The sequence below is a fragment of the Dipodomys ordii genome, unplaced genomic scaffold (assembly GCF_000151885.1).
Source record: "Dipodomys ordii isolate 6190 unplaced genomic scaffold, Dord_2.0 Scaffold8, whole genome shotgun sequence".
NCBI lineage: Eukaryota > Metazoa > Chordata > Mammalia > Rodentia > Heteromyidae > Dipodomys > Dipodomys ordii.
The window spans coordinates 21,018,865-21,046,641 of NW_012267224.1; the positions used below are offsets into that span (position 1 = coordinate 21,018,865).

The window sequence follows — 27,777 nt, forward strand, 5'->3', positions numbered from 1 at the left end:
GGATAGGGGCTATAAATTTCTCTGTGACTGATCAGCATTTTGTTGAGATCATCCTGCTAGAAATGGGGAAGGTAGAGAAAGAGTATGAATGGGGCATACTTTGTTCATAGATGATGCATTACTTTTGCTCCTATACCACTGGCAAAGGCTTGGTTATGGTTCCTTAAATACAAGATGCAAAACAATGTTAATTTTATGATCATCAGAATATATCTACTATATACTCTGAGAGAAAATACACAAATTATTTATGTGTCTAGTAGACTATCAGCGACTGGTTACATATCTTCTGACTTGTGTAAGACAAATATAAACTAAGTTCTTGGAGTACAGTGTGTAGATTTGCTTACTTATCCTGGCTCTGGAGATGTGTGATAGGAAATACGTGGAGCCCAGCATAGGGAGGACTCTTCTCTATGCATGAATGCTCTGGATGTAATATCTATCAATGGATAGATAACCAGATCACCTGGATTGCTTTGGCTGATCTGGCTGGCAGGGGAAGTTTTCCATTCTTCCTTCTCTGTTTCATGTTTCCTGTCCAAAAATCCTCCCTCTGTTAAGAGAAGAACTTTTTTTTTTACTAGCAGAAGTAAGAGGATCGTAAACAAAAGTTGTTTCTTTTCATATTGTTTTTTTTAACCTTTTCTTTAGCAAAACTCTATGGACATGAAGTTATAGGTTGGAAATTTTAACTTACAAAAATGTGGATGGAGATCAGCTGATTCTTCAAGGAGAATTAAGATGATGGCTGCATGCATACATGCAGTAAATTTACTGCCCTTTTGAAAGATTACCGGGAGAGAATGAAATAAATTAGCAGTGTGAGAAAGACAATGCGCCTGCTAGGCTCCATATTTGATTCTATATTTCATCTTTGACTTCTCCTTCTGGACACTAAATTTTAGACATTTCAGTGCTGCTAAGAGCCTTTTTCAATGCTGACCATTGTCTTCAACATTCCAGGCCTCTCATTTCCTTGATTTCTACTTATTTTCTATTTCATAGCATGTCACTTTCTTGCACTTGTGCTGTTAAAGAGTCTGCCAGGGCCATTTAATATTTAAAGACCAGGATCATGTTGCAGGTTTTAGTTTAAAGGTAACCATAGCACACACACACACATTCATTATTAATAGCAGCGATGCCTTGTAAATTCTTGGGAATCTTCTTTCCTTTTGATGTGTTTCATAGGCGTGCTGCTGTCACTGGAGTCTGCTCAGATGCTGTTGTGTGGCACAGGAATTAGTGCTTGAGCCACAGATCCAAAATGATGTGAAGTCTGAATGGAGGTGACCATGTTGAAAAGGGAAATGAAGCCAGAAAGTGACAGGCCACGCAAAGTCCGGTTTCGGATCGCATCATCTCACAGTGGGAGAGTTCTAAAGGAGGTTTACGAAGATGGCCAACCATCTGGCTCTCTAGATTCTGAATGTGCCAGTATCTGTGGGATTGATGGACTAAGTGATTCTGATGGACAGCAAAATGGCCACATAGGATCAGAAGGTGACGAGTACGAGAATGATCAGGATAACTTGTTGGTGCTAGCCAGGGCTGCTAGTGAGAAGGCTTTTGGTACAAGAAGAGTCAACATTTTAAGCAAAAATGGCACAGTCAGAGGCGTCAAATACAAAGTGAGTGCTGGCCAAGCCCTATTTAACAATTTGACCAAAGTGTTACAGGTAAGTCGTGACACATTCTGCTACTGAACTTTGTTCCTGACTGACATCTTGAACATCTCTCAGTTTAAAGTGAACCTGCCTCATAACCCCTCCATACTCCACAGGACCCTCTCGACATTGTCTCAAAAGCCACCATTTAAATACCGGGTCATTATTCTTGGAAAACTAGACTGACTTCTCAAAGCTGTATTTTCAACATGGAAGTGGTCTTTTCTTGTGGCATATGCTGACTAAAATGGTATTTCTACTTCTTAGCCAAGAAAGGAGATAGATGTAGTTCAATGTATTCTAGTAAACCTCAGAAATTAGTTTCTTCCCAGTTTATTATTCTTAAACCAGTAGGTTAGCATTTATTAACACTAAAAGAAGTATATAAGCCAGAATAGGCTGAGTGCCTGCAGTGAAAGGATTGAACTCAATGGGAAAATTATGGAGTAAAGAAGATTATGTCTTCCTTCCAGTCCTGAGGTTTTATCTGGTTTAAGCAGGCTTTATCTGAAGTCTCTTTGCACCCCTTGATAGCAATATCATAGTTAACAATTAGGCCTTAGATGCTGAACATTAATAAAAAGATATATTACTCAGATCCTGCAATATTTAGTAATGATCTAATGTTAAGGAAAGTGCTTGAAATTGACCAGAAGCATTGGTAAAATGTTTTGTTGTGATGTTAACAACAGACACTATTATTTCAGGAATGGAATTTATAACCACCATTATTAAGGTAGCAAGTAAAGTTTTCATTATAATTCCATTTTATATTCTTCTCAATATTTTACTAAAATGACCTCTTGTGATTAATTATTATTAACATCCACATTGTTATGCAGGAGTGGTAGGGAGAAAGAATTATAACAAAAGGAACTCTGATATATTTAACTCTATAGGAGGTATTTGAAAAGATCAAATCACAAGTATTTAAAGAAATAAAAGTTTTAATTAAAGAAAAAGCAGTTAGGACAAATGATTATTTCCATATGTATAATTTACTCATGAAAGATTTTTTTAGATTAGGATGGGAAACTAGACCAAAAAAAATCAGAAGCCAATGACCATGTTTTACTTGGTTGAGAATAATCTTGCATGAATTTATAAAGGTGGATCTATTAGCTAAAATATAACCTTAATGGAATGAGTTTTACCCAATATGGAAAGTACTATTGTCAAAGTGTACACCAAGGTTCTTTGTAACAATTAAATTTTACCATGTTAGTATTAAGTTTTGAATGTTAGTATTTGTCATGGCTAACTTAGCTTGCTATTATTTGAGTTGGCTTTATGATTTAGAGAGTTGTTTCTAAAACTTCTAGGCAAGTTTTAGAATGTGATTTACATTTGTTAATTCAAACTTCCCAAAGTAAAAACTCAATTATTTATGAGTAAATATTTTAAATCCTTAATGTCAAGAGAAAAAAATATTATCCCTATATTTTTACCATTACAGTACTATAAATTCACAAGTAGGGACTAAAGGAAATTCCAAAGTCAAATTGTAATTCTACATTAGATTACAATTTTTACTTACTATGCATAATTTGGTCACTTTTTATGAGAATAAGTTCCATGAGATTGTCTTTTTCTAACAATTTATCCCCATTCCATTTAACTCAGCTTAAAAAGGAAATAATAGTTACTGGGAATAGTCACTTAAAGGCTTAGATATTTGGTCTTTTGGGTTTTTTTTTGCCCATCTATTTCTTCTTTTTGATCATGTGGGCAAAGTAATCAGCAAGCTCTAGACAGTTACAACTTTTTCACCATCATCTTTAATTCTGTCATCAACAACCTCATCAAACAATGGTTCTCTAATCTTTCCATGACAAACTATATATTCAAGGAGTTCTGACACTGGAGTCAAGGATGCCAGTGGCTCTATACAAAGGGTTCCATTTACATTCTTGTTTATGTGAAGAACACTCGTGCAAGTTTGCGCACAACATGTGAACTAAATCTCTGCAACATTGTATTGAGACCTGATTTGAATACCAGTCAGTTGCTGAGAGGTTGACATGTAGTAGGGTAACTTGCCTCTTATGCATTTGTCTTATGGTGACTGTGTAGGTTCCCACAGGTTTCCCCATGCAGTAACCGAGGAGTCTTAGGAGTCCAAAGCTGAAGTTACCATTCAGTCACTCCCATATCCATGATCACATATGAATTCTGTCCCTTGGTCTTTTATTTTCTATACCCTCACAAAGTAAACAGTAAAGTTGACTCCATGTTACTATAACTTGTCAGTTTTTCACAGAGAGTAAGAAATTGGTATCTAGGATACCTGGTTAAGATATCAGTGTATGACTAATGTTATTTTTCTAGTTTGTGGATAGTGTTTTTGAACAAGAGGCTGTGATTGCTCGGACACCAGCCTTTTCTTTCTGTTTTAAGTTGTAAGAGCCTCACTCAACCTGAATGAGTGTTTTGCTAAAAGTAAATAAAATCTTTCAAAGATTGTATAAATCACTTTTCCTCCTCTCTAATACTCTCCCAGTCTGTTATTCCTGTTTCATGAAATAGGGGCATATGCCTTCAAACTAGATATTATTTTATTTCAAGAATTACTGTTTTCAGTACTATTTAGTAATATTCCATTTATGTAAAATAATTGGAATAAAATAATAAATGGAATGTTTGTACCAGTTTTTGTTTTACGTGGTAATTAATTTACCCTATAGAAACCTGGGTGATTGAGGATGGAGAATATGAATTGAGGTTAAGGGTGGTGATGAACAGGGATGCATAGGACAACTTGGATGTCCAGGTGATCTTGGAAATGGGTAGTTTGTTAATAAACCACTCAAGGGCCTCCACTTGGTCTAGATTATAGTTGTTCCAATCTGGGAGGTTGAATTTTCTAACTTCCAGAGAAACTAAGAATAAAATGCAAAAGAGAGACTGATTTAGACATCTGAAAGTCTAGAATCTAGTTGCTGGGATATGTGTTCCTTAGAAAATTTTTGTTCTGTTCTTATGTACCATAAACATTGAAAGCCATTTGATCTACAGTATAAAAGAGAAACTCACCCATTGCCATAGGATAAAATAATTTTTGGTTATTTTCCTTAAATTTTTAATATTTAATAAGGAAGAAAAGGAAGATATACATTCATGTATTTTTCTTCTGATTAGGCTAAATCACCATGAGAATCTTTTCTGAGTCACAGATGGGCCAAGGTTACCTAGACAGCTGTATTTCCTATGCATACACTAACATCAATTAGTTGACTTAGGAACAGGTCCAGAAATCTTACCAGAACACTCCGGTGCAGTTCTATTTTAGCAGTTGAAACTTTACCCTAAGGATATTTCTATCTAGACAAGTGATTTTCCTCCAGTCTACTGAACATTTTTAGACTAAAAAAGTTTAATTTATTTTTCTCTTTAAAACTAGTTGCTGTTACCTCATGTAAAGCTAAGTATAAAATCACGGTATTTGCATGATTGAATTTGAGATACACCTTGCTTTTAGCCACAATGTATTTCTAAAATCTCTTAGGGTAGGTCACTAATGTTGATAAGTAATGTCATTTAATGTTTAAAAATTTATTGTTGTGAGATTCAACTTCACATATTTATCTTCTCTTGACCTTATTCTCAAACTATCTGTGTATACTGTGTTAGAATATTCTACTATAATATTCAAACTTTTTAACTTCCTCTTCTGCAAATTTAAAATTGCTATATTAAAGAAAAGTTGACCTAAAGAAGGAAAATTACAAGATATACGATATAGACAGCTACTTCTTAAGAACTGAAATTAAGCATATAATTCTGTTGGTGTGTGTGCATGCATGTCTCTGGTTACTATGGTTGTATTTATGAACATTCTATCATTTCAAGACAAGGCAAAATTTGCAATGCAATGCAGAACAATTCACACTTGGTATAAACATTATTATACTTCATTTATTCAAAGTGCCTGTATTTTTTGGTAACTAAGTGGCAGAGAAATTGAGTCTTGTCCAATGTTAGTAAATGTAAGAATTCTGCCTTTGTTGTTTTAGATTTTAAAAGTATAATTCCCAATGAAAAACTCTAATTTATTCTTTTAAATGTTATACTCACATACACAGTATTATGTTCTAGTATGATCTTTTGAAATTTCAACATCTGGTTTGCAGATTTTAAAACATCACTTGTTTAACAGTTGATCTTAGAGAAGGTCTACAGATGTAATTGCTTCCATTCAATTTCATATCAATTAGTAATTAATAGAAACTCTGGGATTTGGTATAATTCCAAGTGATATAGTAAACTCTATTGAGCAATCAGTTGAATTATTATCCAGCATATAAGGAAAGAAAAAAAATTAAAGATAAATTGATATTACTGTTGTATTGTTGATATACAATTAAGGGATTCTAGATGAGTAGAGTTAAGTATCCTGTGGCCACTCTATCTATAGATTTTTCCTTTACTAGCCTTGGTCTCAGCATTAAAACGTTAATAAATGCTCTCTTTGAGTTAATAAATTTAGTGAGATTCTGTTAGGTAGCAGCTCTTTTCCTCTTTCCCATCTCTTTTGGATTTGGAGGTGTCCTGTATTGGATAGGGCTAGGATTCACATGGTGAAGTGTTGTTGTTTGCTCCATTCATTACCTTTCTGGTGGGTCATCTCAAATGTACCAATCTCAAATATTCAATCTTCCATTTAGTAGCCATTTATCACATATCTACCATGAAACAGACATGATCTTATGGATTACTGAAGGAGCTTATTGTGGATAGTTGGATAAAGCAGTTTATCAAAGAATTCAGATAGGAACTTCATTTTCCATCTCCAGAGAATTCTTTCCCTGTTTTCTTATGGCTTCACACACTTTGCTCACCCATTCTTAATTTCTATTAATGTTTGTATTTTTCTACTTTAACAGTTCTCTTGTTAGATTATCATTTTCCTGGATCCTTTTTTACTTTCTTCCTAATCGAGTTTTGTCTCAAGCTTCAAGAACTGAAAGGTAGTCTGTAGTTAATGATTTTTATCTTGCAAATTTCCAGAAGTCAGGAATAAGTCTGTGATTCTTATTGAAACTTTTTTCTTCTAGTTGAAAATTCTCTTACTTGAGAACTCTTTACATAGAGAATGCTCTTCTATTCATCCAAATTAGAAGATGCTCTTCTATTCATTCAAATCTTTATATCATCATGACATTTAAATATGTGGAACCTTGCTTTTAATTGCCCAAACTTAGTCTTATACTGTCTCTGAATTCCTTACATGCTGAGCAACCTCTCTAACTCCTCATTATGTTTTACAACCACTTAATACTGTAAACTCTTTTGGGCAACCTACCACATAATGGAGGAATTTAGTATCTAATATCCCATGCTTTATCTTTTAAAAACATACTTTTAATATAATTCATACATTATTCAATCCACCCACCTAACGTAAACATTCCAGTGGTTTCAGTAGGTTTGTAGTCATACAACTGTTGTAATAATGAGGCAAGACTATTTTCATCATCCAAAAAAGAGCTTCCAAAATAATTCAGTCATTCTTCTTTTCCCTCTCTTTCTCCATCTCTCCTCTCTTCACAGACTCCTCTAGCTCTGGACAGTCAGGCTTCTACTTTCTGCCTCTATTTGTTCTTGTCATTTAAAAAATACTCCTTCTATCTCACTGTAATTTTGGACCATTTTGCCCAAGATTTCCTTCTCCTCTACTCCTTGCTAATCGCCCACATGTCTGCTAACCACTCTTCTATCTTTTCCTTTCATAAGATCAAATTTCTTAGTATCGGTGAATATAACACGTTTGAGATCATGTGCTATGTCTTTCTGTACTTGGTCCAATTTCATTTAATTTCAATTAATTTCATAATGTTTGGCAATATCATCCATGTTGCTGCAAATGAAAATTTCTTTTTAATGCAGAATTGACAATTCCTTTATCCATGTATCCTATAGTGAAGACAAATTGATTCAATTTCTTGGCTGTTATAAATAGGAGGGTAGAAATCTCTTTGCTCAGTCAATGTTCCATGTGCATGTAATTGAAAATGTATATTCTGTAGCTGATGGATGGAATGTTAAGCATATTTCTATCAGGCTTATTTGGTCTAGAGTATAGTTTAAGTCTGATGTTTCTGTGTTAAATTTCTATCTGGATTGTCTCTCCATTATCTGATGTTGAAACCCCCTACTGCAATAATAGTGTGGTTTATCTTTTCCTTCAGATCTATTAGTAATTGCCTTATAGTTAGTAAGCTGTCTGATGTTGGGTGCATATGTATTTATAATTGTTACCTGCTTGCTGAATTGACCCTTATATTCCCTTCTTTGTTTCTGTTTACAGTTTTTGTCTTAAAGTCTATGTTATCTGATATATGTATAGTTACTCCTGTCATATTTTGGTCTCCAGTTGCATAGAATATCTTTTTCCATCTGAGTTTGCCTAAAAACTCACTTTTAGTTTATGTATGTCCTTATAAGTAAAGTGATATTCTTGTAAATGGTTTGGTTTTTTAAAAAAATCTATTTAGCCATTTTATGTCTTTAAATGAGAAGTTAAATCTAATCATATTCAAGCTAGCTATTGATAAGAACCTATTACAGCCATTTTGTTCAATGTTTTCAAGTTTTTTAATAGATTCTTTCTTATTGTCTTTCTTTGTGTAATATGTTTTTATTCATTACTTTTTTATTTACAGTTTATCTGATACAGTTTTGCTTTGTGAATGCTATGAGACTTACAAAATTTTTTACAATTATAAGATATTTTAATCCAATAGCAACTTAATTTTGATCATAACTCCACTTATTCCCACCACATTTTGAATTTTTGATGTCATAATTCATAACTGTTATAGTATATAGACCTTAACAAATTATCATCATTATTATTGTCTTCAATAACTTTGCCTTTTACTCTTGATGCTATAGTTATCCATAATTTCATACCACCATGACAATATCAGAGGATTCTGAGTTTGACTGAATACTCACTTTCCAAATGAGTTTTATACTTCCAGATGTGCTCATTTTATCCATCAACTTCTGTCTCTTTCAGTTTGAAAAACTTTTAGCATCCCTTGTAAGACAGGCCTATTGACAAAAATGTTTCTCTGAAAAAGGCCAATTTCCCTTTTATGTTTGAATGACAGTTGTTCTGGGTTCAGCATTCTTGTATGGCCAGTGTTTTTTTTCTTCTTTCTTTTAGTACTTTGAATGTGTAATCCCACTCCCTTCTGGCCTATAAGTTTCTTTTGGGAGGTCTACTGCTGGCTAGTTGTATTAAAACTTCTTTATATATGATTTGCTTCTTTTCTTTTGCTGTTTCTAGTATCTTCTCTCTTGGTCTTTGATCAGTGACAGTTTGATTACAATACAGCTTCTGAAAGTCTTATTGATTTCAGTGTGATTTTTATCCTTTGACTTTCCTATATCTGGATATTCATATCTTCCTCTAGGTTCAGAGAAACGTTATCTGTTATTATTTATTTAAATGATTGTTCTACCCTTTTTTTTCTCTACTCCTTCTTGAGTGATAATTACTTGTAGATTTGTTTCTTAGTTGCTTTGCCATACATCTCATAACCTTTCTTTATTCCTTTTCATTCTCTTTTCCCTTTGTCTCCTCTGACTGGATAATTTCAAATGTCTGGTGTTGCAACCAGCCAGCCCATTCGGAATCCCAACCTAGGTTAACTAATAAAAATCCCTCACCACCAATGAACACCTGCAAATGTTGGCAGAGATCATCATCTCATCAGATAAGCATGCCTCAGCACAAGGACACAAGGATTTTGAAAAGTCATGGAACTATGAAATCACCAAAAGGAAACAATAAATCCACAGGAATGGACCAAGAAGAAAAGGAGATCTATGAAATGACTGACAAAGAATTCAGAATCATCCTTGTAAAGAAGTTCAGGGAATTACAAGAAAATACAGACAAAAAATTAAATAAAATTTGGGAAACAATTCATGAACAAAATGAGAGGTTTGAAAGAGAAATAAAAGTTAACCACTTCCAAATAAAAATCCTAGACATGAAGAATACAATAACTGAACTGAAATATTCAACAGCAGGCGTCAATAAAAGACTTGATAAAGCAGAAGAAAGAATCTGTGAGCTTGAAGATGGGACATATATTTCCAAACTTTAAAAAAGGAAACCAGCATGTAACCATAGGAGAAGACAAACATTAGTTTGTTGGTTTTCTCATGTTGGCAGAATTTCTGATAATTTATCTGAAAATCAGAATTTTTGTATAAAAGAAGTACAAATAAATAAGTCTAAAGCAGAACTACATAAACATTTAAATTATCTAATCATTATTACTTGGAAGGAATTGACAAAATTATGGACTCAATAAAATATTATGCAGAAATGTGTAATTAAGATAATTTTATTTATGTCTACAAATGTACTCAAGATTTGACACCAATTTGCTCAATTTTATTTCTCAAACAATTCATTATATCACCTAATTGCTGGAAAATTATGCCTTAAAACATTTAATCAAGAAGGGAACAAACAGATACGTGTTTTTTAAAAATTACCCTCCCATGAACTTAGTAAAGCAAATAATAGGTATATTTCTTATTTTACTGATCCCTCAATAACAAATTTATCATTAAAATATTGAGTTGATACTTTCTGTATCTTTTATATAATTAGTGTTTTTAATTGACATTTTTTTCCATTTAAAAACTTTGTAGAAGCTTGATTACTCCACAAAACGGACAGAATGGTGAAAGCTAATGTGTTGATTTGTCAGAAATAAGATAAAAGAGAGGGCCCTGGAAAGTTATGGCTTTGCAGGTCGTTGGAAAGAGAATATATAGAGAGAACATCAAATTAGTAGGGATTAAATGAAGCTCATCTTAGGAAGAAAGGAAGAGCTATACTGTGATGATCTCAGAGAAAGTTGGTGGGTAGAGAAAGCTATTTGGTAGAGAGGCTTCATGGATTAGCATGGAGAGACCTGGAATCAGGCTGTGCTTAGACCCAGCTGCCCTCACCTGCATATTACCTGTGACATGAATCCAGATATGTATACCTCGTATGTATACAACTCATAAGTATCTTCCTTTGACCGCTCAGCATATAGTGATTGTGAAACATCATGCAGAAGTTATTATCTACTATATCCTAAGATTCAGCTGAATTTATTCCAAATGGCCTTAGGTAAACACACATATTTCCACTGATCTCAGATTCATGATTTTCCACTCAACAAATAGGGCTTTTGGCACCTAGTTCAGTCATGATGATTTGTAAGTAGTAAAGTCTGTAGTGTCTGTTTTCAAAGGGACCAACAATGATTACTACTTTCCCAGTAGTTTAGTTTTTTATTGCTGTGGCTTAAAATGAACAGAAAGATTATTTTATAATTATGGAAAGCTGAAGCCTGAGTGTTGGACTAAGATCAAGGGGTTTGGCAGGGTGTCATTCCCTCTGGAGCCTTAGAGAGTTTACTGCATTTTCAGTTGTCTACATTCATTGGCTTATGGACCTATATCATTTTGACCATTATTTCTATTATTGCATCTTGTCTAACTCTCTCCTTCTTTATCTCATGTCAACCTTTGTGAGTCTATTGGACTCACTCAATCTAGGATAATTTTTTGTTATTGTTGGTCATGGGGCTTAAACTCAGGGCCTCGGCTCTGTCCTTGAACTTTTCTTTTTTTCCTGCTCAAAGCTAGTGCTCTACCACTTTGAGCCACAGCACCACTTCTGGCTTTCTGGTGGTGAGCTGGAGATAAACGTCTCATGGACTTTCCTGCCCAGACTGGCTTTGAACAGTAATCCTCTGATCTCAGCCTCCAGAGTAGCTAGGATTACAGGTGTGAGCCGTCAACACCTGACTGTAACAGCTTTTGGGTATGTGGGTTCTGTTAGCTCTTCTTGGTGGCTGAGATATATGAAAGAATTATAAAGAACTATTCCTGCTGGAAGCCTAACTCAAGTAGCAGAGCATCAGCTGTGAGTCAAGCCTGTCCTATGTTTCAAGACCAGCCTAAACTAAAAGTTCAATTTAGGAAATGTTTGCGGTGCTTTATTAACCAATAGAAGTAAAGAAAAACAAAAACTTTAGACTTTTGTTTCTGGAAAGAATAGGGAATAGGTTTTGTGTTAAGTGTAAGTTAACTTTGTTTACTTTGTTCTTTATATATGATAAAACTTCATTTGATAAAGCAGAAAAAAGAATCTTTATTTCCAAACATTAAAAAAAGTCATATAACCATAGGAGAAGACAAATATTATTTTGTTGGCTGTCTCCTATTGGCAGAATTTCTGATAATTTATCTGAAAACTCATAATTTTTATATAAAAGGACAAATAATTAAGTCTAAAGCTGACAACTACATAAACATTTAAATTATCTAATCATTATTACTTGGAAGGGATTTACAAAATTATGAACTCAATAAAATATTATGCAGAAATGTGTAATTAAGATAATTTTATTTATGGGTACAAATGTACTCAAGGTTTGACTTCTGGTTTTCTGGTGGTTAGTTGGCGATAAGAGTCTCACAGAGTTTCTTGCTCAGGCTGGCTTCGAATCCACTATCCTCACATCTCAGCCTCCTGAGTCACTAGGATTACAGGCATGAGCCACCGGTGCTAAGCTAATCTAGGATAATTTTATGTTATAGTTTGTATCTGAATATTACCCTATGAGGCTCATTAGTTGAGGATTTGGTCTCTGTAAGGTAATGTTATTGGGAGGTGGTAAAAACTAATGCATGGGCTTATTTGGAAGAAGCATGTCCCTGGGGACACTCCTTTGATGGGTGCATTTCATTCCCTTTCCATGTTCCCCCTTTATTATTTTTTTTTGTCTCCTTCTTGGCCACCATGAAATGACCTGCTTTGTTCTGCCACAGGATTCCTGTTATGATGGTTTGTTTCACCGCAGGTCTAGAACAATGAAGTCAAGTAGCCATGAGTTGAAGCCTCTGACACCACAAGCCCAAATATACCTTTCCTTGTTTAAGTTATTTTTCTCAGTTATTTTGCCACACTGATAGAGTTAACCCAGAAAAACTGGCTCTTGAGAAGGGTTCTTTGTTGTGAGTCTCCCTGATAATGTGGCTCAGAAGCCTTTGGACTTAGTTTTTAGGAGTGTACTTGGAAAGGTTTGGAGATGCAGGGTAGAAAAGCTCTAAAATGTTGTCAGTAGAGCTTAAAGGATAATTTTGATGTAAGCTCAGAAGATCAGAATGCTGATAGGAATATGTACAGTAAGTACTGTGCTCATGAAGTTTTAGATCAGAATAAAAATGCTCTTTCGAAGTGAACAAGAAGCAAATTCATGTGAAATTCAAAAAAGAATTATCTCTCTTTTGTCCATGCCTTGAGATTTTGTATGCAGTTGAATTTAAGTGTGAATGTATATGGCTTAGGAAAACTCAAGACCTTTGAGTAGTACAATGAACATTCCTAACCAAGAATCCCTTTAGCCAGATTTATGGTGAGGATTAGAAACATATCAGAGTGGAAAGATTTGAAAAACTTGCCATTTGACTATAAAAGAAACGTGTATAGTTGTGGCCAAGGGAAATATAGTTGCTGAAGGGATGAGTGCCATTAAAAAGAAGCCATGTAGTTTGCCTGAGGAAAATGTGTTCTGAGGGCATCTCAGGGGTTGACTCAAAGCTCAAGGTATAAAACTACCAACTTGTTTGAAAGCCAGTTTTGGGAAGACAACTCTGGGATGTTATATTCATGAAGACCAACTAGAAATTTGTCTCTACAGATTCATTTCACCACTCTCAATTAGGCAGACTCACAGAGGCTGCTAAATCAAATTGGCAGCTGACCTTGGCATAATCCATGTAATGATGATTTTTCAGGTCTCTAGGATGGTCAGTGGGATCAAAGAAGCTTCTAGCATATTTCAAAGGAAGGCCTAGGAGGCTAGGCAGTGGGTGGAAGCATCTGAATCTCTGCAGCTGGCAGCTGCAAGAGCTATGCAAAAAGCTGTGAGAGTGAAGCAGAAGCTTCTCAGGAAGTTAGAGATACTAGGGATGCTAGGATTGTAGGCAGTGAACAAATTCAGCTGAAGGGAGTGGCCCTCTGAGACATAGGCAGAAAGGCCTTAATAGGGATGCTGAAGTCTTTTGGAGCTCATTTTCCCCTACTGTATGCTCTAAATATTGGAGATAGAGGAATTAATTGGCCCTGCTGTATTTTGGTCTTGATTTTTTTAACCATTTTTTAAAAACACTCTCTAATTCATTATATGTTGGATGAATGTAATCTGTTTTCTGATTGTGTATGTGTGTGTGTGTGTGTGTGTGTGAAAGCATCTTTCTGTGTAGCCAGGCTGGCCTCAAACTCTCTACAGGGTAACTTTAAGTTAGAGATATTCTCACTTCAGGGGCTGGCAAGGTGGCTCAGGGGTGGAAGCTTGCCTTGAATGCATGAGGCCCTGGGTTCGATTCCTCAACACCATATAAACAGAAAAAGCTGGAAGTGGTGCTGTGGCTCAAGTGGTAGAGCGCTAGCCTTGAGCTGAAGAGCTGAGGGACAGTGCCCAGGCCCAGAGTTCAGGCCCCATGACTGACAAAAAAAAAATCCTACTTCAGCCCACACACCCATCTTTTTAAAAATTAATTTTCTTTCACAAGGTCTCAAGGCAAAAAGTTTGATTTGAGTCTGGTTTTGGTGTTGGCACTTTGTGCAATGTTAGAACAATGAAGGCTATAGAAACTCTTGATGATGAATGCATATTGTGTTGTGATATTGTCATGAGCCTTTGGGAAATGAAAAGAATGTTGGCGTTTGAATCTGGTATGTCCCTCGAGGCTCTCTGATGCTGTTGAGAGGAAAGCTAGGAACTTTGAGATCAAGGTTCTAGATGGGAAAAGAAAGTAGATTAATTCCTAAACCTTTGAAAGGCAGTCTGGTCCCTGTTCCTACCTGTGTTTATTTCCTAGACACTATGAGATTGGATACTTTGCTCTACAACAGACTCCCTACCATGATTTTATATCTCACCATGGGTCCACAAGCAATGGAGTCTGAAACCTCTGAAACTGTGCCAAAAATAAACCTTTCTTCCTATAAGTTGTTTAATCCTGGTACTATATGTCTCCACAACGAAAAGCTAAATGAATAACATAGCTACCTTTCTCAAGATTCTTCAAGCCTACAAAGTCCATTTTGCCACGTCAAATAGCACATTTGTTGGTTTGGGATATTTTTTTTTCATGCTTTTGATTCTACCTATACTTTCTCATAGTAAGCTTATTTTGTCCAGTAGAAGATTAGGGTTCTGTGGTAGATTGAGTCATTGGCTCCATACCTTTCTATTTTATTCCTATTTGCATTTCTTTTATAAACTAATACACCTTATTTAATGGCTTCTGAGGCAGAGTGTACTTCCTCATTCCCAGAGACACAAAACTGGGTCTTACTGACCCAGATTTGAAGCCAAATCCTATGTAGCTCATAGGTCAGCCCAATGCCAGCTACCTTCAGTTTCAGGAGTGAGGGATATATGTACCATGTTTGATTTTACTCAGTGTGAGTGTTTGCTAGGCAGCAGAATCAACTGGCTGTATGTTCCCCAGTATTGAGTTCTCTGCCCAAAGTGACACAGATAAAAACATGTATGACTTCAGCAATGTGGCTGAAGCAACTTGTGCGTAACCATTAATCATTTGCCTAATTCTTTGCTGCAATATCTCTGTCAAGATCTTCCCTAGCCTTTGGTGAGATTTCTCAGGAAAAGGGATTTTACAGGGAAAGGTTTTAAGTCTTCTTACCATCCTACAGACTTTGCACGCACTGGACAAAGTCCTGAATTTTTTAGATGGTAAGATTGTTGAAGTTAAAGCTTTCAGTCACATTAAATACTTTTATTTTCAGTACATACAATTGTTAATTTTCTTTCTGTATTTGTGGTTAGTCTCAATTATTAAAATCTTCTGGGATTTTTTGTGTTAATATAATGGCATCCTTGTACCTTACCAAGTCAAGGTTGATCATGGCAAATAAACAGTATGGGACAACAATGCCAGGTGAGTAAAAGGGAAATGCATTAAAAGGAAATGAAACATCCTGGAAGAACAGGCAACTGTTTCTTGGTAATGACGTTGCAAACAACAAAGTTAAACTACTGACTTCAAGGGAAAAAAGGAGAAAGATGTGGAAAGAAGACAGATAAATAGTGCAGAAGTGGTTTGACTCAGAATGGTCCTGGATTCAGAGGACTCGGCAAAAGCCCATTTGTTAAGGTCTCTAAGAATAACTTTTGTCTATTAGTCTTATCATTCAAACATCTTTGTTTAGAAAAAAGTCATTTATTCCTAAGGATGCATGTATCCACGATATTCTTTCATACACAGTGATATGATACCCTGTAAGGTATTGGAAACCTCATTCTTCCTTGTGATAGTGTTGGAAGAGGTGTTAGAATAGAAGAGGGGAGTCTTCATGAATAGATTAATGCTATTTTCATGGGAATGGTCACCTATCCCAGGAGAGCAGCCTGATTTATACTTCTAAGCACCTTTCTTCTCCCCTCTTCCAACTCTTTTTGCTCTGAAGCAGCAGGAAGTCTTCAACAGATACAGCCACCTCACCCTGGTCTTCCTAGCCTCCAGAACCAGGAGCCTCAATAAACTTCTCTCCTATAAATTATTTAGTCCTCTGTATTCTCTTTAGCAATAAACAATACAGCAAGATACAACATTGCTACAGCAACTGGTTGTTGCTGTACAAATATCTGAAATATGAAGTGACTTTGGAACTGGATAATAAAACAGTTTTGAAGCGAATGTTGGAAAAAAATTAGAAAGCTATAAATAGGGTTTGTTTGCTTTTTCTTTATTGCATATATTAATTTTACAAAGAGGTTTCATTGTCATGACATTTCCATACACTTGTATAATGTACATAGTCTCACACCCTTCTCCTCCTAATACTAAGGAATATTCTGGTGAGAACTCTGAAAAGTGAAAAAGACTATGGGGAGTCTGTAATGATTTAGAGATTACTTATGTGATCATGATCAGAAAATTGCTAGAAATATGGAAAGCTTGGCTGGAGGTGTGGTATGGTGAGAAAATGCTTGTGTAGCTTGTGTAAGACACAGAGTTTGATCTTCAATGCTAAAAAAAAAGGAAAGAAATGGACAATTCAGGCCATTCCAATAAGATCTCAGATGGAAGTGGTTAATATCGTTTTGAGGACAGGTATAAAAGCCAGTCTTGTTATAAAGTTTCAAAAGGCTTGACTGAACTGTGACCATGTCTGAGATTTTATGGAAAACAGAACTGAAGTGTTGAAACAGGACATCTGCTAGAGAATTATCTGTAGCACCAAAGTGAGAGAGAGAGAGAGAAAGAGAGAGAGAGAGAGAGAGAAAGAGAGAGAGAGGAGAGAGAGAGGGAGGAGAGAGGAGAGAGAGTGAGAGCGCTGTGTGGCTCCTTTTAACTATCCACAATAAGATAGCAATGTCGAGTAATTATTTTAAGAATTCTCATTTATTCATTTATGGTGGTACTGGACTTTGAACTCTGGGACTTATACTTGCTAGACAGACTCTCCATCTCTTGGGCCATGCCTCCATCCTTTTTTGCTTTTGTTAATTTTTGAATAGAGTAGGTATAATTTGTTGCTCAGAACAGCTTGGACTATAATCCTCCTATTTACGATTCCCATATAACTGGGACAATAGTTATGTACCATCAGGCCTATCTTTTTATTGGTTGAGGAGTCTCATGAACTTTTTGCCCAGGCTGGCCTAGAATCTCAATCCTCCTGATCTCAGCCTCTGGTGTAGCTAGGTTTACAGGCGTGCACCACCACACTCAGCTTAAGATACAATTAATAATTAAAAAGGTAGCAGAAAATAAAATGTAGCAATAAAAAAGCACTTAAGAGAGCAAAAAAGGGTATAACTGAGAGCATAAGTGAGTGTAGAGATTAATATGAATAGAAGGGTAGGTGCAATCATTAAGTCAATGGGACAATGCCAAGCTGCAGGGCTTTTCCAGGCTGTGTCTCCCAGAACACCCCGATGTTCTTGGAGGGTAAAGTGCTTTTGGAGTATCCTCCATAGGTTCACTTTACAAATTACCTTAAGGCTTTTTTTTGCATCCAAGCTTTGGCAGTGGTTATATGATACTACTACTTCAGGCATGCATGCAGAATGCAAGACTTATGGAGTTGTGGTTTCATCTAGATTTCAGAGAATGTTGCAAGAACCTGTAGATCCAGGTGAACACTTTCACAGGGGCAAGTCACACCACAGAGCCTACCAGACCAATGACTAGTGGAACCCCAAGAGTAGGTGCCTGTCACTAAGACCGCAGAACTCTAAGTCTACCAGCCATGTCCAATGCCATGTTCAATGTTGGGAAAGCGACAGGCACCAGTGTGAAACTCCAGCCTCAGAGAGCTGAAAGATGGACTGAGTTATAAGAACGAATGGAAGGAGGAAGCAAATACTTCACCTTCCCAGTTCCCATGAAATCACAGAGACTTAAGATCCATGATGGAATGCATTCCAGGGGGTTCTGGAGAGGAGTCTCACAAGTAGAACTGTAGCAAGGATTGATTTTTAGCATAACAGAATAAAGTAGGGAGTAATAGGAAAGGGAAGAAATGTCTCTGCTTATTACAATGGAAGTAAAGAAGTGGCCAAATGATTGTCTGGGAAATTATCAGGGGAATGTCATTTGGAACTTCCATTTAGACACCTGGTCATTGTCACCTAGAAGGGCCAAATCCTTTTTGCCAAATTTAAGTACTGAAGCCAATGGGTGGCTTTGGGTGGGTTTGTTCCCCAAAACACAGCTACGATGGGCCTTGACATTATTCAAAAGGTACAAACAAGTAGTCTCAGTTTATCACAGCAACAGTAGGTGTAACTGAAAATCATCCATTTGTCAGAGGTGCCCTTCAAAGTGTCTATTATGGCAATAGAAGGGGAAGGGAGAGTGATGAGAAGAGAGCTGGTTGCTCTGACTTTATAACTAGTATTTCCTGGTTCTGTTTAAGTTCCTGAATTTGTCCTTTGAACATGTTTTTATTCCATTCAGTTTCCCTAGCCATAGGAGAAGGGATGTCCCAGGATATCCAACAAGTATCACACAGAGCAAAAGAATTCTACTCCAGCTGTAAGACTTAATTTTTGCTCTCTTGGATTTTGGAAGCAACTTGGGTCATGCTATGTCTTTATTTTTGCCTTCCACCCTTCTCTGGAATAGACATGTCTGTTCTGTACTTGTCACATCATTGCATTTTGAAGGCAGATGACTGATTTGATTTTCTGGGTTCACAGTTGGAATTTTCCTTGAGTCTCAGATGAGACTTTGAACTTTTGAAGTGATGCTCAAATGACTGAAGTCTCTGGGATATTGGGATGGAATGAGTGTATTTTGTGTTATGAGAAGGATATATGTTTTGGGCTCAAGTGAAGGAATACTATATTTTCAGAATAGGGCAATGCTAGTGGTGGTTCCTACTAGGATGTATTTTTGTCATGGTGGAACCATTATGAATGAGTTAATCACTTTCTCAGGGAAGATGTCAGCCATCACAGGAATTTTGCTACTTCCTTCTCAAATTTACACACTCTCTCTCCTTCTCCATCTTCTTCCATGTTATAAAGCACCATGAAATACTTTCTAGGTCCAGCGGCCCAATTTTTGGATTACCAGCCTCCAAAACCATAAGCCTAAATAAATTTCTTTCCATTATGTTACCCAATCTCGTATATCTACAGAATATGGCTGAAGACGATCTCTACTTTGAGGACAATAGCTATGATCTCTCTGAAGCATAAGGCTTCTTCTCATGGCAAGAAGACTGCAGAGACAATTAATACTCAGCTGATGTAGTAGGTGAGGGATGTTTAATCTCAAGAAGTCTAAAGGAAGTCACAGATGTCTGAAAGCTAAAGATACAATTCCTTGAGTGCTTGTTAACTCAAATCTATTAATAAAAGCATGTACATATTTTTCACTTAATAGAAATATTCAGACATCTCTGATGAGATTGCTACAGATATATATACTATGTTTTCTTTACTAAGGATATCCGTAAGGAAACTCAATAATGATTATTTGAGACAGTGATGTATAGATTGTCTTTATCAACTCCAGCTTTCAGGGCTCATCTTTTAATTGTAGAATTTTCATATATAAGCATGTGAAAATCACAACACACACACACACACACACACACATACACACACACACACACACACACACACACACACCATCTTTTCTTTCCTCTAAGTCCAGTATCTTTCAAGGTCAATTTTTTTTGTCTTGATTACTCAGTTACAATATGGTCTTTTCAGGGACTGTTTTTGTGTATTTTGAAGGATTTCTGGAGGCAGAATTATACTTGTAAAGAAAGAACTTGATAGAAAGAGCTTATGAGATATGAAATAGATGTAATGTTCAGAAAGCTGCCAACACTACCTGAAAGTCTTTTCCAGTTTTCTTTCCCGGTTCTGTTGAAAGTAGAAGTGTGATGTAAAACAAACTACTGTAGAGAATATCATTAAGGTGATTTTAAGAATCAGACAAAAAGAGCGTCTTCAAAAGAGAATACTCTTAGAATAGAAACACAAACATGAAATGGCTAAAAGTATCTCTTCATATTTATACAAAATAACACATACACATATATCAAAATGAGCTGCAAGATAAACAAGAGACCTCTCTTTTCTTTTTCTTTTTCTTTATTTAGTTTTTAGTCTTTTTTTTTTTTGATGACTTTGTCTTCTTTTGCTTATGTGTGGTGTATTCCAGTGTATATCTTTGGAAGGGTTGGGAGGAAAGAACAGAATTCTAGGAGAAAAGAGTGAAAAAGTACAGCAGTGGAGCCCACTGGCCACTGATGAAAATGAACTACACAAGTAGATGGGAAGAGAAGGGAGGGAGGGACTTAGGAGAGCGTGAGAGAGCAGAAGACACGGTACTCGTTCCCTGACTCGTACTTGTAATCCCTCTGTGTATCACCACGATAAAAACAATAAAGTAAATTAATAATAAAAGAGAGGAGAAAATGGGTTTTGACTCCTATTTGTAACAGTGGGCCCAAATTTCTACCTTAGTCTGTGTTCAGAGCCCTTTCCCCACTGGTTGTTTACAACATGATATGGAAGTTTACTAGGGGCAAGAACACCTACAGATGGTTCTGGTCCTTGTGCTGATATATCAACCTAAGACTCCAACATTTGCCTCGTCAAACTTTCAAGACTCTCCAACTTTATTTTGTTTATGCCTCTGCCTTTGAAAACAAAGCTCTACCAGTTAGTCTCAGGAGAAAGAAGATTCAAGGCTTTCAGAACTAAAACCTTACTTCTTTGCAAGAGAAAGTATAGAAAAATACTATTCTCTAGTAGTGTCTTAAATGATTAATGAGCTCACTTTCCCTCCATTAATGAGTAACAGCAGTGTACTCAAGAGGGAGATGACCTGGTTTCAGATGTAGTCTATTGTTTCCTAGTTGTACATCCTCTAGAAGTACACTGCTGTAAACCCCTCTCTTCATTAGTAAAGTAAGGCTAATGGTAGTAACTATTCCTTATAAGCAATTTGACTTGTTATGTATTAAGCATTTGGCCTAATGTCTGGTATATTACAATTGCTTGATAAATATTGGTATTATTCATATTATCTATCTTCCCAAATAGAGTGTGAATCAGGTACGATTAAGTCTTCTGCTAAGCAATAAGGGTGCAAAGATGAATAAAGCATGAGTTTTGTTCTCAGAGAATCTGTTTGCTCTTATGATATATGAAAACACACAGTTAATATAAAATATGATAAATACTCAGAAGCTTATTGGAGAACAAAGGACAGATATCTGACTCCATTCTGTAAATCTTATGATCTTGTTTCCTTCAAATAGAATCTTTTAACTCAAAGATTATGTGAGAAGCTTTGGGTCACTTCTGGAAGACATGGTGGTACTGAGTACTTTCTTGACAACATTTATATTATCTGGGAGATCTCAGCTGCTGCCTCTGTGCTATCTAACCATTGTCCAAGATTTAATTTTTATTATAAGCAAGCCCATATTGGATTATGCTATTTGAATTACATGCTGTTTGAATTGCTTAATAAATTGTATACATATCTTTTTCCTCTTCTTGTTTTTTTAATTTATTTTAAAGTTATTTTCAGTAGTCAGCACTTTTTATTCTACTTCTATTATTCTAATATTCTACAATTACAGAATCTTCAAATGACATTTAGATTGACAACTTTTACTAACAAACAACAGGTGTTAATATATTGGGTATTTCTTCTTATTTCGGTTCTATTTTTATTATCTTTCAGTCGTAGTACACAGGCATTACAATTCAATGAGTTCAATGTATGTTGATCACTATTACCATATTTATCATTCTCTCCATCCTTCTCACGCTCACCCATCTTTTATAGTTATCTCTTCCATCAATGACTAGCTATACTACTTATCTATTCTCTCCATAGAAGCAGTTGCTCATTTAAAAATTAAAAAAAATAAAAATAATTAAAAAATTTAAGAATACATGTAAGCTGGTGCTATAGCTTAGTGGAACAGTTCTTGCCTTGGATACATAAGATCCTGGGTTCAATTCCTACAGTTCCCTCAAAAGGAAAAAAAAGTGTATATCTACGTTCTCCCTAATCTGAGCAACCTAATGTAGAAAGGAACTTACAATCAAACATTGCACAGGACACTTTTTTCACTTCCATAAAAAAAACAAAACAAAACACACAATAGCAACTGAGTTACTGCGCTCATTCCAGCTCCTCCTTTTCCTCTTTGTCTCAGAAGCTCAGCAGCTCCACAGTTAGGAAGTGGAGCTCATTCCATATTTGAGAACAATGACAGCAAAGTTCTTTGCAGGCTTTTGAGCATTGCTCCTGGGCTCCCTTGGTTTTGTTAGTCAGAAAATTAATATTTTTATTTTATTTTTGACTTATTTAAAAGCATGATCAGTGTTAGTAAGAGAGCAATTCTTTTGAAATACCTGTTGATGATGGTAATGATCTGTTTGTTTAATCACAGCAAATTTGAAATGTTGGGTGTTTGACTCATTTTGCATGATGTACAGGGACAAAAATGTCCAAATAACTTAAAGGACAATGAAAAGATTATTTGTGTTTAGGTTTTTAACTTCATTTTGATCTACCAGTTGCAGTTCTTTCTATTATTTTCCTTCTCTTTGTCTTAAGCTGTGTCTCTGAGAAGATGAATTTGAGATTGAATTCTTGGGACAAGTGATTTTTCCAAGGCTCTCAGAAGAAAAAGAAAGAAGGAAACAAATTAGGACAAGGAAGGAGGTTAAGCGAAGTGGGGACTAGTATCTGTGCAGACACTGTTGGGGCTCTGAGACACAATGTGCTGTGTGGAGTTGTACACTGAGGCCTCAGGTTTGGGCTGGCATTTATATGCCTATGTCATCTGTCATTGAACTTTGGTTCCCTGACTACTTTTGAGTAAGTCAACTGGCACTGTGAAAGAAGTCTAGGGGCACCAACACAGTCCATTTCTACTGCTCAGACTTTTTTCCTTCTTTCTATTAGTTCTGTAGCATTGTAGGCATCACTCTCTCCCAGTTAATGGAGAAGTTAGTGGTAGAAATAAATTATAACTCCTCGAGTGCTTTTATCTTGAAGCAATGAGTAATATTTATTTTCTTCTTTTACTATCTATTCTGTAGTCCCCTGCTCTGATCTAGCATTTCTGACCATCTTAGCAGCTTCTATGATTGGGTGACCCATAAGAGAGTGCTCTAATCATTATTTCCTCTCTTTGGGCAGTGGTATCAATTTACATTTAAGCCCATATGAGTTTCAAGCATTTCTCTGTGTCCCTATATGGAGCAGACATTATTCCTTGTGATCTTCAAGGTCAACTACCTTTTTGTCTGTATGGCAACTTCTCTTTATACAGTTACTGAAATTTTTACTGTGATGCTTGAAAAGAAGAGCTCCCCTTCTGGGATGAAGGTCTTAGACTAAAAATACCTGATGTTGTAAGGATGTAAAGCATAATTCCTCAGGCAGGTAACTAGGAATAATAGAAAATGGGGCTGTTTCTATATTTTTCTCTTGGTTCTCGGACTCATAAATTCTTCCTAATAGCAATAGGAAGATGTGATGGCCACTGGTTTAGGTATAAATGACCTCCTGAAGAATGGTGCCCTATTCCTCCAGGTGTTATCTCCAGGCAGATGGACTATCTTTACCTCCACGGTATTGCTCTAAAGCTTTCAGGACAGGACCACATGGCATAGTACACAGCAGGCCAATGTTCTTTCCTGCTTAATTAGTTAAGCTGAGACTTTTGAACCCATGTGAGCAGCAGCTTGGGTAAACCTCCTTCATTTAATAATGGAACTGCTGCAATGTCTGACTTTTTGTAAGTGCAATAGTACACATTGTGAATACTTGTAGTTATTTCTAATGGCAGGGTAGGACAGATGCTCAGCTATTTTTTTTTCAACCAGGAATCCAACCATGTCTGAAACTGCTTTTCAAATGCCAGGTAGTTATTTCTTGCTTATGGCATTCTTGATCCAGAATTGCTGAATTCCTACTGAGGCTGGTCAGAGCCTCATAGGTGACTTTCTCCCACAGATAGCTTTGGTAACATGAAATCTACTGGGTTGTATGATCTGAGCTTCATGGATTCTTGTTTCTCAACCTGAAGATCTTGAAGACCTTTTTCTAAGGTCTTATTTTAAACCTGGATCCTTCTATGCCACTTGAAAAATAGAAGCTAAAACTCTAAGAGGTCTACCAAACCCTGTGCTTCTTAAAGTAATATGTACAAAGTAAAATAAATTGTCTTTGCCTTTTGAGGCATAGTTCCAACACACCTCAAATTCTCAAATATGTTGGGAACAGCTGCAAGTTTGCTAGGTTATTTTGTTACATAAAATTTTATCTCAAGATGCCAAGAGGCCACATTTTGGGAGGTTGATTTGGGAGTCTTTATTAGAAAGCTGGCAATTGTGAACAGATTCATGTGAACGTGAAGCCTGAATACACTTAACACTGTTAGGAAACAGCCACAAGGATAGGAGAGTAAAGAAAGAGCAGAAAACAATCTGAAAAAACCCAGAGCAACTCTAATGGAGAGATGAAGAGGGACACCGTGGTGAACTGAGGAGAGTCAGGAGACAGAGGCATGGCGTGATGGAGGCTGAGGTCTAGGGACCTAAATAGAGCCATGGTCAGTGGGCAGGTTCACAGTGAGCATGAGAGTTCAGAGTGTCATGTTCATGGCACAGGTCTGGCAGGAGCCTATCACCTGGGGGTGGAGCTGGAAAAGTGGATTTCACCTCTAATGAATCTTCGGGAAGTCCCCATTATCTGGTAAGATGGTGCCAGTTAGACCCAGTATTCATATTTCAGTGTGTGTGTGCTTTGTTTCTTACATTGTAGAACATAAATGTTTTGTTCATCAAAGCACCAGATACTGAAGATTTTCTTGCTCATCACATCTTATTTAATTGATGTTATTAAAACTAAAAGACTAGCATGAGGTCCTGTGGATTATGAGTTATTGGCTCTTCCTTTTTATTCCAATCTCCTGGATAATGTGGCCCCATTCATTTGTCTGGAACAAAGAGAGGTGAGAATGATTTGATTCAACATTAAAATCCGCTGAGGGTGGTACATCAACCTTGTTAAAGACCAAGACATTGGTGGCGGTGAAGGGATCTGTCCTTGACACATTGTGTTGAAACACAATGCAAAAAGGATGCATCTTGGGAAAAAAGAGAAAGGAGAGAATTGGTTGCCGGGAGTTGTGAGTAACCAGGGACTTGAGGGAAATATAGTCCTGCCAGTTATTTGACCCTGTTTAAGTTGGCTATGGTTGGCAGTGTCACACCCCAGACATAAACAGATACACTAAATTTGGGATTTCTTCACTTCTGAAAGTGGGGCTACTGAGAAGCTGAAGTGACTGTTGAAACAAGCAAAGACGAAGAACAAGGGCATCTCCTCTCATTTGCCCTTACTTTCAAATAACCCCAATCCCCAGACACACTCCTTACAGTAATTTAACCTGGTGTCATAGCTAGTCCTCACACATTTTCCTTTTTTTCCCAAATGCAATCATAAAATTTAACCTGGTAAATCAATGTTAGGGTCATTATTGTTATTTTCTCTTTTAAAAAAAATCCTATGTCCTGAGTTTGATTAGTAGCTTTATCTCTCTATGTTGCAGCAGAGAGAAAGAAATTCTTCCTATTTTTGTTTCCACCCACCGGTTCTCTCCTATGCTCATATAATTGTAAATCGCACCCTGTTCCTCCTCTTCTAAAAGGAAGCCAAGGGGGTTCTCACAACATACATTTAAATCGAACTTCTGAATCCAGGTGTAGTAGCCTGAGTTTCTCTCAAAAACAGAACATGAAATAAAGACTTGCATTCAGGGTTTTATAGGGAAGCCAATTCTGGGAGAGGAAGGGATGAAGGAATATGGAAGAGAGGAGAGGGGGAAAGGCATAGTGGATGGATTACTCCCATGGACAGCTGGGGATTGATTCTAGAACCCTCTGGGGCATTCTGAGGATGGTCTTATATGCCATCCAGAATCCCACACCGTAATGACAACACACAACCAGTTTTCTTGAAGGTTGCCCAAGAGATTAAAGTCTGTCCTTAGACGTCCACCCATATGTCTGGGCTGCAGATCATATAAAATGAATAGGCTTCTGCCAGAAGAGGAGAGGGAGAAAGTCCAGGGCAGAAAGCCAATGTTGTGTGGCATGAGTTTCTGTTTGTAAAAAGTGGATTCAGGCATGAAAGAAACTATTCATTGCCAGGTGCTGGTGGCTCATGCTTCTAATTCTGGCCACGTATGAGGCTGACATTGTGGTTCAAAGCCAGCCAGGGCAAAAAAGTCCATGAGCCTCTTATCTCCAATCAACTACCAGAAAACTGGAAGTAGAGCAGTAGCTCAAAGTGGTAGAGCACTAGCTTTGAACAGAAAAGCTCAGACAACACCTAGGCCCTGAGTTCAAGCCCCACAACTAACAAAAATTAACTATTCATTGAAGCGGTGGCTGGAATCTGACATGAGGCTGAGGGGGTGTGAAGTAGTACAAGAGCAGTGACAGACACACAGAAGTCCTTCCTCCCAAGCTCTCATTTGCACTCCTTCAGTCTTATCCTCCAATATGTTCATTTTATAGTGTACACATATCAACACAGACAATATATTGTCTTGCTTAATGCTGAATAGAACCCACACAGAGGTGGTTACCACAGCAGAGAATGCAATGGGAGAGGTGTGAGGACACAAGGATTTGAAATAGGTAAAGGATATCTGTTTCCAAATCTTTATTTTCATCTCACTGTACTGACTGTCCTTCTTGGGTTCACTTAAATCACACATTTGGAATTAGGATGAAGCGTTGGCTTAAATGGAAGGATATCTTTCTCTTCTCTTTCCATTTCCCTAGTTCTGTTGTATGGGAACTCAGTCGTGAAAAACAGAGAAGCCACATTTTGAGGTGTGGAATCAGGAGTCTTTATTGGAGAGCTGGCTACCTCAGGTGGACTCTTGTCTCAAAGACCTGCAGCCCCTTGAATATACTTAACATTGTTAGAAAACCAAGCCATGAGAGCAGGAGAGCCTAGAAAAATAAAGAGCAGAAAAACAATACAATAAAGTAGATAAACTCCAATGGAAAACTAAAGTGGGATGCCATGTTGACTGGAGGAGAGCCAGGAGACAGGATATAAGACAGGAGATGTGGCATGGCATACCTACACCTGAGCTGGTTCAAGCCTAAATAGGGTCAGGTCAGGGGGCAGGGTCCCAGAGAGCTTAAGAGTCCAAGACTAAAGACTGGCAGGTCCAGTAACCTATTGTCTAAGTGCCCACCTCTGCCTCTAGGAATTCAGGCACACCCATCACCTGGGTGTCTCTACCATGAGCACAGATGGGGCCAGTTAAACCCAATTCCCCATCATCCTCCAGGGGACCAAGATGGCACCGGCTAGACCCAGTATCCTTATTTCAATTAGTAGTTTTTTGTGCCTCCTTAAATCTGGAAACATCGTAAATGGTGACTTAATGGCTTTTGTCCTACAGTGATAGCAGATATATCTTGGATCAACTACAAAACATACAAAGGAATAGATTGGCTCAAGT

The 27,777-nt window shown here is 36.8% G+C and overlaps 1 protein-coding gene across 1 annotated transcript in view; it reads left to right on the forward strand.

Moving 5' to 3' along the window:
• The first annotated feature begins 1,260 nt into the window (after positions 1-1,260).
• Positions 1,261-27,777, forward strand: part of Grxcr1 (glutaredoxin, cysteine rich 1) — an 89,386-nt gene continuing 62,869 nt past the window's right edge. The window contains exon 1 of the mRNA XM_013008995.1: positions 1,261-1,682. Coding sequence (XP_012864449.1) covers positions 1,287-1,682 — 396 coding nt within the window. The 5' untranslated portion in view covers positions 1,261-1,286. The remainder of the gene's footprint in view (positions 1,683-27,777) is intronic.